This window comes from Gorilla gorilla, chromosome X (genome assembly GCF_029281585.2).
Source record: "Gorilla gorilla gorilla isolate KB3781 chromosome X, NHGRI_mGorGor1-v2.1_pri, whole genome shotgun sequence".
Taxonomy (NCBI): domain Eukaryota; kingdom Metazoa; phylum Chordata; class Mammalia; order Primates; family Hominidae; genus Gorilla; species Gorilla gorilla.
In genome coordinates, this window is record NC_073247.2 from 42,745,741 (window position 1) to 42,757,947 (window position 12,207).

The window sequence follows — 12,207 nt, forward strand, 5'->3', positions numbered from 1 at the left end:
CTGGACTATTTCAGAAGGCATTTTGTCAATAGAATATATAGAAATATTGCTATATCACTACAAAATTGTCTTTAGGGAAACAGAACTGTAATTTTATCATGATGGATATTTCTAGCAACTTCATTTTAGCTAAGTATGCCACAAGTTCTCCTTCTGGAAAGGTTCCAACACAAAGCCAAAATACACACTGCCCCAAAGCCACAAAACACCTTGCTGTTACGATGCTTCCCTTTGTCACAGATTCAATTATATTTTGCAGTTTATCAGATAAATCAGCTCCGTCCAGGCAAACTCTCTCATCCTGACACAAAAAGTCCATAGCACCGTTCTCTAATATTATCATTATGATAATTTTCTTTCTAGTAATATGATGATGACAACAAAAGTCAAAAGTAATTTCCATCACCCTTCACAACCTGATCTTTAAGAAGTTAAAGAGTCCAGATGTGCTGAAGATAAATACAATTTAGAAAAAACAAATCAAAGACTTACCTTAAGATACCATTTGTATTTAGCATGTTCCCAATTCTCAGGAATTTGTGTCTTTCTGAGAAACTGTTCAGCTTCTGTTAGCCACTGATTAAATATCTTTATATCATAATGAAAACGCCGCCATTTCTCAACAGATCTGTCAAATCGCCTGCAGGTAAAAAATATGGATCAAGAAAAATAAATGGATTATGTAAAACAGATTATAGAGATATAGCATATATTTTTTGGTTATACTGACAAAGATATCACTCTGAGAGTTTCTTGCATTTGCAGAGTTTAGTTTCAAGTAACAAATAAAAATTAATATATACACCTAGCATGTACCCACAACATTTTAAAAAAATACTCAATATAAAAGATGATTTTAAATTGAAGGTTGCAATTTTTCCCTTTAAAATGAATATATTTATTGATTAAAAGAAAGATAAAGAAACTATTTTGGACTATTAGCATTTTCTTTCCTAAAAATATATTTTTTTAATTCTAGAAATTTACAAATATCTTAACATTGTAATAAATTATTTGGAAGCAATATATTCAATTTCAAAATATTTTTGGATAAAAATTAAATTACCTCATAAATTCTATCACTTTCAATATTATTCTTGATCCAAAACTGTCTATTCATCAATTGAAAGGAGTAATAAGTTCTAGTGTTCTATTGCGTAGTAAGATGAACAAAGTTATCAATATTGTACTGTATATTTCAAAATAGTGAAAGAGAATTTTAAATTTTCTCACCACAGAGAAATTATAAATGTTTGAGGCTATGGATATGCTAAGAAACCTGATTTGATCATTACACAATGAAACATTACACTGAAACGTCACACTGTACCCCATAAATACATATAGTCATTACAAATAAAACTTTAAAATTATAACTAAAATACCATTATCACACCAATAAATCGATAATTCATCACTATCATTAAAGATTCTGTCAATATTTAAAATAAGATGACAGATATAATTCATATTGTAGGCTCACATGTAAGCATTAAATAATCGATATACTAAACTATGTGATGCCTTCTTTAATCCTTCTTATTTTATTGTAGTCACTAAAATTTTAGATTGGAATACTGCAGGAACTTAGTACAAGTCAAATGTGTTAATACTACACATGGAAAGAATATTAGGAAACAAGTATTTGGTCATCTTCCAGTCATAAAAGAGACTGAGGCAGAAATAATATGAACCAGGGCTATATGTTTACCTAAGACAGTTGCATATAAGAATCAACTGGGGCATTTAAAACACAGCAACAACAATAACCAAACAGTGATCCTGGGGCTCCACTCCAGACTAACTTAATCAGTATTTCTGGAGGTTGGACACTGACACTGTTATTTTTCAAAGCATCCAGGTGATTTCAATGTACAGTCAAGGTGAAAAACACTGCCATAAAGTAAGATTTGAAATCTTATTGGGCTTACAGTCTACCAGATTTCCTGGGGCCTGTCCAAGCAAGCATCTGTGAGCACTAAACCAATAGCCATCCTACAGATTACCTGCTATGGTGCTGCCTCAGAGTACAGGAATCTGTCAAGCTTTTCTGAACTCTATTCTTAAGAAGCAATGGATCATACTTTTGAATACCATGATATCTTTTCAGTCCTCTACCTCCATTCAGGAATTTAAAGTAACACTAGAAGTTTTAAATTGCTACATCTGCCTACTGATGTACTGGGCAGAAAAAGGAATTAACATTTATTAAACAGTTACTAATAGCCAGGCACCGGGCTCTGTGCTTTTATAGTGCCAGACATATCATTTCATTGACACCTACAATAACCCTGCAGCATAACAATTATTATTCCCATTTTCCATTGGAGAAAACAGAGGCCAAGTAATTTGCCAAAAGGTGAAAATGGTATTAAATAGTAGACAGAGGCTTCTAACCCAAATATCTCTTCTTTCAATGGCACTTTTCTACCAGTGCACATGCTCTCTTGTGAAATTATTTTTCCAAGATGAAGCTTCACCTTATCAGTTAAACACTTAAAAGTGATAGTTCTAGAGGTTTTTTCCCCTTACTTTTATTAACTACCCAAAATTTAATAATGTATCTACATGTACATTGCACTCAGACATTGTATTTAATGAATAATTATATGCTTAACCTTTAAAATCTTGTAAAACAGACAGCATTTTGGTAGCATAAAAAAGGCAACCGAAGGTAGCCAAAGAGGTATTCTCTAACTGTAGTTAGTGAAAAATAAGAATGTTGCCTTTGATGATTTATGGTATTCTAGAGTTATTCAGATACAATATATCCTTCCACAACAAAATGATCTTGGGAATGTTTTTGCATGTTTACTAATAATTTAGCATTCATATATTTTCAGTGGTATATAACATGCAATAAATGACCTATGCATATATCGTAAGAGTTTATTCCCTTTGAAAATGAATTGCACATTGCATATGTTACATGCATTTGCATCACTGGAGTCAAAGAGTTGCTTTTGACTGAGAATCTAAAAATCTATGCAACATAGTTAGCATTGTTCCATACTGGTGAGACTATATTTATTTTATTATATAACTTTTCTATATTTTTCAATTTGTCTACAATGTGCTTTTCATATTTTGAGAGTCAGAAAAATGAAATAATTTAAAATTTTTTTTAAATGGCAGTCTCATATGCACATGACTGCTAACTCCAACCCTCCTCCTGCTACCACAGTCTGAGAAACAGTCAGCAGCTAACCAGAGCACAGAGAAGTACCAGTTGGTCACGACTTACCACTCCACCTTTGTAGCAACCATCAGTCTCCACTCTTGGTTTGCTGTTTTTCCTACCCAATCACTTGAACTATACTTTTGCCAACACTTTTAGCTACTAGGAGGTGACTGTTGCTGTGACATACTGCTATAAATGCCCATTCTTCATTTCAGGATCCTGTACACCTCAAAGATTTTCGATTTCAAACCTGTTGCACAGACTTGTTTCTCAATCACTCATCATATTGGTAATTGCCATCCTCTACCAAATTCAACAAATCCCCCTCTCACCCTGAATTCTTTTCATTTTTACAAGTTATCTACAAGTTATCTTTCCTTTACATTCTCCCAAGAGAAGAAAACCATAAGGGTTCATACACTTGCTCATGGTACCCGTACCTCTGTAAGACAGAGCTGGAGGTAGGAAGAGAAGGGGACCAGGCCTTCCACTTACACCATTGTTGCAGGCCCACAAGAGGGAGGCAGGATGGACTTTCTGCCCGACCCCTGCTACTGCCTTAGGACTTGTGAATTTGCATATTGGTAGCATATTTCTGAAATGCCCTTCTTCCCTTTTTCTCTCGTCTCCTCGTATAATCCAAACTTTGCATCCTCAAGGACCTAATAAAAATGACTTACGCTGTCACTTTATAAATATATAAATATGAAGTATTTATTACAGCATGCAACTGCTAAACCTTTGAAAACCGTAAAGTTGATTTAATTTTATTATTGAAATTACTGTTGAAATAAGAAACTTTTCAAACAAAATATTAAAGAATAAAATCATGGGCTTTACATGTGATGACATTTAATGTGAGTAATAATACTTTAGACTCCATTTCAAGCCTCACATAAAATTTTAAAATACACTTTTCAGTATTTAATAGGTGTTGTTAATAGCAGAGTCTAAATCTATCCTTGAATTTACTATGTAAAATTACATTTTTTATCATGACTACTTATAAACTTAAACTCTTTTCCACCAAGGAAAATTCCAAATGAAAAAAATATATATATTTTTTCTGGTTTTACAAAGTTAGATTTACCAATTTAATATCTAATTAGTCACTGTGCTCCCTAAATTTGTCTCGCTCCCTTAATTGGACTACCCATGAATGAAGCAAATGGTAACAACTAGAAACAAGTAGAGACATCAAAAATAGCATTCAGGGAAACAAATATAATTTTTGCCTTCTGTAATATTTCTAGGAAAAAAAGTTTTTTTTCTTGGCAGTAAGAAGAAATATGGATGGAACTTAATAAAGGGCAAAAAATGTCAGTATAAACATATGGATAATAAATCAAGTGATTTTAGAATTTTGCAAATATTAAAATTCTCATTCACTATGCAACCGGTATTTAAAATTACACTGCTGCTTCATTTATGTGCAGCATAACTTATTTTCTGATGTTCTAAATCAAGTTAGTCAGATTATTCTCAAGCATAAATTACATTTAGGGAGTAATTCGGAACTCTGGGACATACTTTAACACTTTTGGGCCATTAAGGTGGTAGTAAATTCCATGAAATAGATTTAAATAAATAACAACCTAGTAGACTTCTGACATATCCATTGTTGCTTTATACTTAGGTCTGGAAACTCAGCATTGGACTGCTGATTATTTCATCCCATCCCACATATTTCATCTTTGATTAGGTGAGGAGGAGGGACCTTGGCTAGTGTCTCATGGTCCAAACTGTATGTGCGAATAAATAAAAGTTAGCTATCTGCCCCAAATCATAGTACCTTGCTACTTCTCCCCACCCCTCAACTTCCCAAGTAATACAAATATTTAGTAAAAGATAAGTATACTACCAATTATGAAGTACATACCTCCTAAGGTTAATTGTGGGAGCTCAATAAATAAGTATATATAAATTTCTTTTTTTACATCTTTTATTTTATTAATGTTTTTAAAAAATTCAAATTCAGTAGCCTTTGGAATACAAGTGATTTTTGGTTACATGAATGAATGAATTGTATAGAAGTAAAATCAGACATTTTAGTGCACGTGTCACCCAAGTAGTGTATATTACACCCCAAAGGTAATTTTTTATCCCTCACTACCTTCCCACTCTGCCCCTTCTGAGTCTTCAAAGTCCATTCTACTCCTCTGTCTGCCTTAGTGTACCTATAGTGTAGCTCCCACTTGTAAGTGAGAACATACAGTATTTGGTTTTCCATTCCTGAATTACTTCACTTAGAATAATGGCATCCAGCTCCATCAAAGTTGCTGCAAAAGACATTATTTCATTATTTTCTACGGCTGAGTAGTATTGCATGGTATGTGGCTGAATAGTATTTCATGGTATATGAAAATACATGCCACATTTTCTTTATCCACTCATTGGTCGACTGGCACTTAGGTTGGTTCCATATCTTTGCAACTGTGAATTGTGCTGCTATAAACATATGCGTGCAAGTGTCTTTTTGATATAATGAATTCTCTTCCTCTAGGTACATACTCGGTCGTGAGATTTCTGGATCAAATGTTAGATCTACTTTTAGTTCTTTAAGAAATCTTCATACTGTTTTCCATATAGGTTGTACTAATTTACAATCACTAGCAGCGTACAAGTGTTCCGTTTTCACCACATTCACAACAGCATCTATTCAAAACCTCTGGGATACAGCAAAAGCAGGGCTAAGAGGAAATTTTCTAGCACCAAATGCCTACATCAAAGAGCCTGAAAGTTCACAGTCTGACTACCTAACATCACACCTCAAGGAACTAGAGAATCGACAACAAAGCAAACACAAAGCGCCAGAAGAAAAGAAATAACAAAGATCAGAGCAGAACTAAATGAAACTGAAACAAAAATATAAAAGATCAATGAAACAAAATGTTGATTCTTTGAAAAGATAAATAAAACTGATAGACCACTAGTTAGATTAACCAAGAAAAAAAGAGAGAAGATTCAAGTAAGCTCAGTTACAAATGAAAATGAAAATTTCTTAGAACAGCGTCTGGCAGTGTTCCACAAGTATGAGTAGTAGTAGTTGTTGTCATTATTAGTGTACCTCTATTTGGCTTAAGACTTTAAATGCAAATAAAATGACCATCATACAATCTGAGCCATGCTAGTGTCTCTCTGGTGGGGAATAGACCCATAAATTAGAAATTCCTTCTTGAGAAATTACCTTCTTTAATTTCAGGACTTAAAGTATTCAAATAGGCAGTGTCATTAGCCTGCTGATGAAATCTGAATCATTATTTCAGCATAGAATCCATGGTTGGCCATGCCTATCTCTGAGTACATTACATATATTTACTTTTTAAATGCTTTTTGTTGTGAAACATAATATAGGGAACCATTCATATAAACCCATGTTGACCATCACCCAGACCAAGAAATAAAACTTCCAGCAGCCAAATGGAACACTCCATATCATAGTTTCAAGATTAATCTACATCTTTGCTTATTAGTTGTTGATTAATTTCTCACCGTATGATTTTCTTAGTCTGTTTGTGCTGTTATAACAAAATGCCTGAGACTGGGTAATTTACAAATAATACCAATGTATTCACTCACAGTTCTGGAGGCTGGGAAGTCCAAGATAAAGGCTCTGGCATTTGGTGTCTGGTGAGGGCCTTCCTGCCGTATCTTCACAAGGCAGAAGGTAGAAGGGCAAGAGAGCAAGCTAACTGAATGCTGCGTGAAGCCTTGTTTATAAGGGTCTTATTTTTATTAACAAAGAAGGAGCCCTCATGGCCTAATCACCACTTAAACACCCTACCTCTTAGTACTAGCACATTATTGACACCTGAATTTGGAAAGAGACACATTCAAACCACAGCAAATTTTACTATTAATAAATACTGAAGTAGTTTTGGTTTGGGGCTATTACTTTGCTGCTATGACATTCCCAAACATGTCTCCTGGAATATGAACATATGCATTTCTGTAGAGTGTATATATAGAAGTGAAACTGATGGGCTATAGGTTATGCAGATCTTTGAATTTACTAAATAGTGCCAAATGGATTTCACTCCAAGAAGCGGTAGTGTAATTTTACACTTCTATTTACAATTCACAGACCAAGTAACATTGTGTGAAATTTCTAATTGCTGTATATTCTCACCACCACATGGAATTGTCAGACTTATAAATTTCAGTGATTCTGGTTGGTAAGCAGTGATATTTCATTTTAGTTTTAATTTGCATGGCCTGGACCATTAATGGGACTTAGAAATTCTTTATATGTTTATTGGCCGTTTGGATTTCTGATTTTGTAAAGATGACAAAAATATTAACGTTACTATGATGCATAAAACACATTAGTTATTTACTATAAGGTGATCACTTTAAAAATGCCATCCAGGTCAGGATATAGAATATTGCCAGCAGGCCACAAGCCCTTTTTGTGCCATGGTTCACTTTTCAAGAACTTTTCCCATTTTTCTATTGGATTATCTGTTCTTTTCTGAAAGATTTGTAGGAATTCTTTATAATTATGAATACACACATTTCATCCATTATGTGTGTATTCCAAATAATTTATCCTACTCTGTGGGCTTCATTTTTACTCTCTCAGTGCTGTCTTTTGATGTATAGATGTTATTAATATACAATGTTCTCCACTTTATTATTTTTATTCATGATTAGTGCTTCATCATTTGTGTAAGCGATTTTTTCTTACCCTATATTAATTAACATATTCTCCTCTATTTTATTGTAAAACCTTTATGAATTTGTTTTTTTCTCATGTCGGTTTTTAATCATCTGGGATTTTATTTTTGTATATGGTTTGAAACAGAATATATACTTTTTTTCTAAGCAGGGGACTCCATTTTAATTTTTTAGGTAAAACATGTGCACTGTACAAGATAATGCATGAACAGCAGAAAAATAAAAGTGTATGCAGTGAAAAGCATCTGTCTCAATTTTGATCTGCTCACTCTGGTAGTTCTGCTCCCACTGTTAATAAAAATTTTATAATTTGAAATATTTATAGAACAAGGCAAAGAAATAAACACAGTGATATAAAATGATAGTCTTCTCATTCAGTTTTACTGCTTTCAATATATTCAGTGCTGATATTTTTACAACTCTGGATTGACATTATACTTTGTAACACTGTATTTTATTGATCCCTAATCCTCCCTAGGTTGTGAGCCTTGTTCTCAGGCTTCAAATACGTTTGGAGTCATACTTTGATTTTAAGTTTCTCACAGTGTTTATAATACTTGAGTTTAGGAACTCATTCTCATGCCTTTATCCCCTCTCTTCGCTGTTGAAATTCTAAACATTTTTTCCCTTATTTCTCATAACTTAACTTATTGCATTCTGAATAAACAGCAAAGATAAATTTTCTTTGACCTGTACCACCAACATCAACACCTAATGTGACCTCTTTCCAATTATAGGGGACTCTTCTACTGTGCTTAATGGAGACTAGGATGTGTTCCCCTCAAAGGAATTCAAGTTTTTATAGGTAAACTTGTTAAATGTCTTGTATGGACACTGCCTTATGAAACCTCATTTGCTTTCAAAGCTTCAACTAACATCTACAGCAGGGATTGGCAAACTTTATAGATAAAGATCTTGAGAACAAATATTTTAGGCTTTGTGGGCCGTATGGTTTTTGTTACAACTACTCAACTCTGCCTTGAAGTTCAAAAAAAAGGTATACATGGAGCATGAGCAAATGGATATGGCTGGGATTCAATACTACTTTACAAAAACAAGTGGTGGGTGGAATTGGCCCATGGGCAGGAGACTATTGACTCTTAATCTAGGCTGATTATGACATAGCTCCAAATTTCAGCCCTTATCTGAGCTATATAGCCAACTGCTTCTTGGACTATCCTCATCAGAACATTTGATGTGAACCTCAAAGATGTTATGTCAACAATTCCTTATTTTCCCATGCAAGTCTTTGATATGATTTGGATCTATGTCCCCACCCAAATCTCATATTAAATTGTAATCCCCAATGTTGGAGGTGGGGCCTGGTGGGAGGTGACTGGATCATCAGGGTGGTTTCTTACGGTTTAATACCATCCTCTTGGTACTGTCCTCATGAAAATGAGTGAGTTCTCCAAGATCTGGTTGTTTAAAAGTAGGTAGCCACCCACCCCCACCACCAACTCTCTCTCTCTGCTTTCGCCATGTGAAATGCCTACACCTGCTCTGCCTTCCACCATGAGTAAAAGCTCCCTGAGGCCTCCCCAGAAACAGATGTTGCTATGCTTCCTGTAGAGCCTGCAGAACCGTCAGCCAATTAAACCTCTTTACTTTATAAACATCCAGTCTCAGGTATTTCTTTATAGCAATTCAAGAATGGCCGAATCCAGTCGTTAGTTGTAATTTTAGTCAATGATTTCCAAGCTAGAAATCTTGAGACCATCGATTACTTCTCGACTTCTTTCTTATCATGCTTGTCTCTATATTTTATCAATTCTAAACCAGAAATGACTCTTTAATTTAGCCTCTTCTCTCTAGCCCCACTGTCATGGCCTTTCTTGAAAACTCATAATAACTTTTCCTCAGCATATTCCAACTCATCTCTCCCTACTTTCGGTTTCTCAGCACTCTCTAAGAGACAACCTCACTTCCTACTATGGTCCCTATACAAACATTCGCATAGCCCACCACGTATACTGCACTGAAAACATAGAAAATCTGAAAATTTTCATAACAACAAAAATTCCTTTTTTACTGTGGGCCTTTTGCTGTATTTTATAATGCCACCCTATCTAAAATGTCACTATTCCGTAAGGCTTCCCTCCCTTGGAATTAGTTACTTCATAAGACAAGCTTCCACAGCTTTGTGAAAACCTCTATTAACATACTGCTTCATGTTCTAATTATGTATTTACAAGGCTGTTTGTTCCAGTACACTATGTACCTCTTAGAATAAGGAAGATGTTTTATGCACCTTTGAATTCCTGGTACTAAGCACTGTTCCTGGTACATGATAAATGTTGAATACATTTTAATAACTGAATGAATGAATAAAAAAGTCCATGAGTAATTTCACAAACCCCTTATATCTTCCATTTAAGAGCCATGAATGCTTGGATACACTATTTTACCTCTGAGTCTCAGTTATCTCACACATAAACCCAGAATAATACTGCCTACCTCATTCAGCTTTTTGAGGAGGATGAAAGTACACTCCAAGTTATAAATAGCAATAAAATTTAGTATTATCGATATTAATAGTTAGTAATCTATAAATTTTTAATACTGATACAGAATTTAGAATTAAAAAATCAATCTACATCAGAAATCATTTTCCAAATATATCAGCAATCACATAATTGTTGTTTTCGTTACTAAAAGACACAAAATGATGATTCTTAAAGATACATAATTTAGCAAGTTCAACACCATCCTAAAAAGAATACACTTTGCACAAATTTACTGAGACCTAATTTAAATATGAGGATGCACATTTAGGGACTGTGACTCTTTTAAGGTGAGTGTTTTAAACCAAAACAATATTGATAAAATTCACCTTAAAGAAGTCAATAGCATTATTTAAAAACAGATGATTGGATAAAGAATATGTGGAGATATATCTCCACATATTCTTTTATTTATATGTGTGTGAATGAATGTATTCCATTGTGTAGTGTTCCATTGTGTGTCTATCCTAGCTTCTAAGTCTTAGCATATATATATATATATATATATATATATATATATATATATATATATATGTGCACACACACACAAATTGCGTATGGAATAAACAATTTCATATACGCAATGAAAAATACTACAAAGCCATAGTAAAGAACGAAATCATGTCTTTTGCAGCAACATGGATGGAACTGGTGGTCATTTTAAGTGGAATAACTCAAAAACAGAAAGTCAAATATTGCATGTTCTCACTTACAAGTGGAAGCTAAATAATGTGTACACATGCGCACAGAGTGTGGAATAATAGACACTGGAGACTCAGAAGGGCGAGAGGGTGGGATGGGGGCGAAGGATAGGAAATTGCTTAATGGAGACAAGGTACATCATTTGCATGATGGGTACACAAAAAGACCCGACTTCGCCACTCTGCAATATATCCATGTAACAAAAATGTACTTGTATACCTTAAATTTATACAAACAAAAAAATAATAAAATTACTTAAATGTTGATTGCATTATTTGTAAGAACTCACAAACAATTCAGGTTATCACTAAGACTATTAAAATAAATCTTAAAATTCTTTAGATTTCTAAAGTGTTGTTTAAACTTTGCTGGACTCTTATTGGGCTTAAATCTCTAGACAGGCAGATCTGTGGAGGAGGAGGCTGTAACAGAAAAGCCTCATCAATAAGCTGAAATCGCTTTAGATAAATGAGGACTTTTTGATCTGAAAGTGCACACAAACATACATATACTTTAATATGTATATAAGTATACAGACATATCAGAAACTTGGCCTGAGTGGTTTTTGGGGGGCTAAGGGGACCTTAATTAAGCACTCTATTTTGGCTTAGGGGAAAACGCCATAAATATCCTTGAGATAAATTGATAAGTACTCAAATAGTTAGAGATTCATTTCTTTACCTATGCTTGGTATCTGATTATTTAACTCCTTAGTAATAACAAAGAAAGCAAAAGTGTCCCTGATATTACTATTGTCTAGAACTCCACAAATTTTCTTTGCCCTTCTCTTTTATAAATATCTTTGACACAATATAATGTTCCAGCAGACAACTGACAATGTAAAGGTTGTGATATCTGAAAATTCCATCATGATGGAAAAATATTCAGGGTGTACTATTCCTGCACTGCTTCTGAAAAAATATGTAGGATTATGCTAATATTGACCTAAAATTATGCAATTTCACTGTCTTGATTTGGCACAATTAGCACCCTGTAAAAATACCCAAAGTAGCAGAAATAGTTTGCTATTAGTGATCTGTAATGCTACTTTTAATACCAAGACCTTTTGGAGAAATCAACTACAGAAACTGACTCAGCAGGCTAAGTTAAATAATTTAAATTTCTTCATAAGTTTAAACTAAC

General features: G+C 33.9%; 1 protein-coding gene across 8 annotated transcripts in view; it reads right to left on the minus strand.

The window, feature by feature from the left end:
- The window catches only part of DMD (dystrophin), a 2,091,067-nt gene that overhangs the window by 1,097,547 nt on the left and 981,313 nt on the right, over positions 1-12,207 (minus strand). For all 8 annotated transcript variants that reach the window (XM_055376532.2, XM_055376533.2, XM_055376528.2 and 5 more), the window contains one exon: positions 493-640. In XM_055376532.2, coding sequence (XP_055232507.1) covers positions 493-640 — 148 coding nt within the window. The remainder of the gene's footprint in view (positions 1-492; positions 641-12,207) is intronic.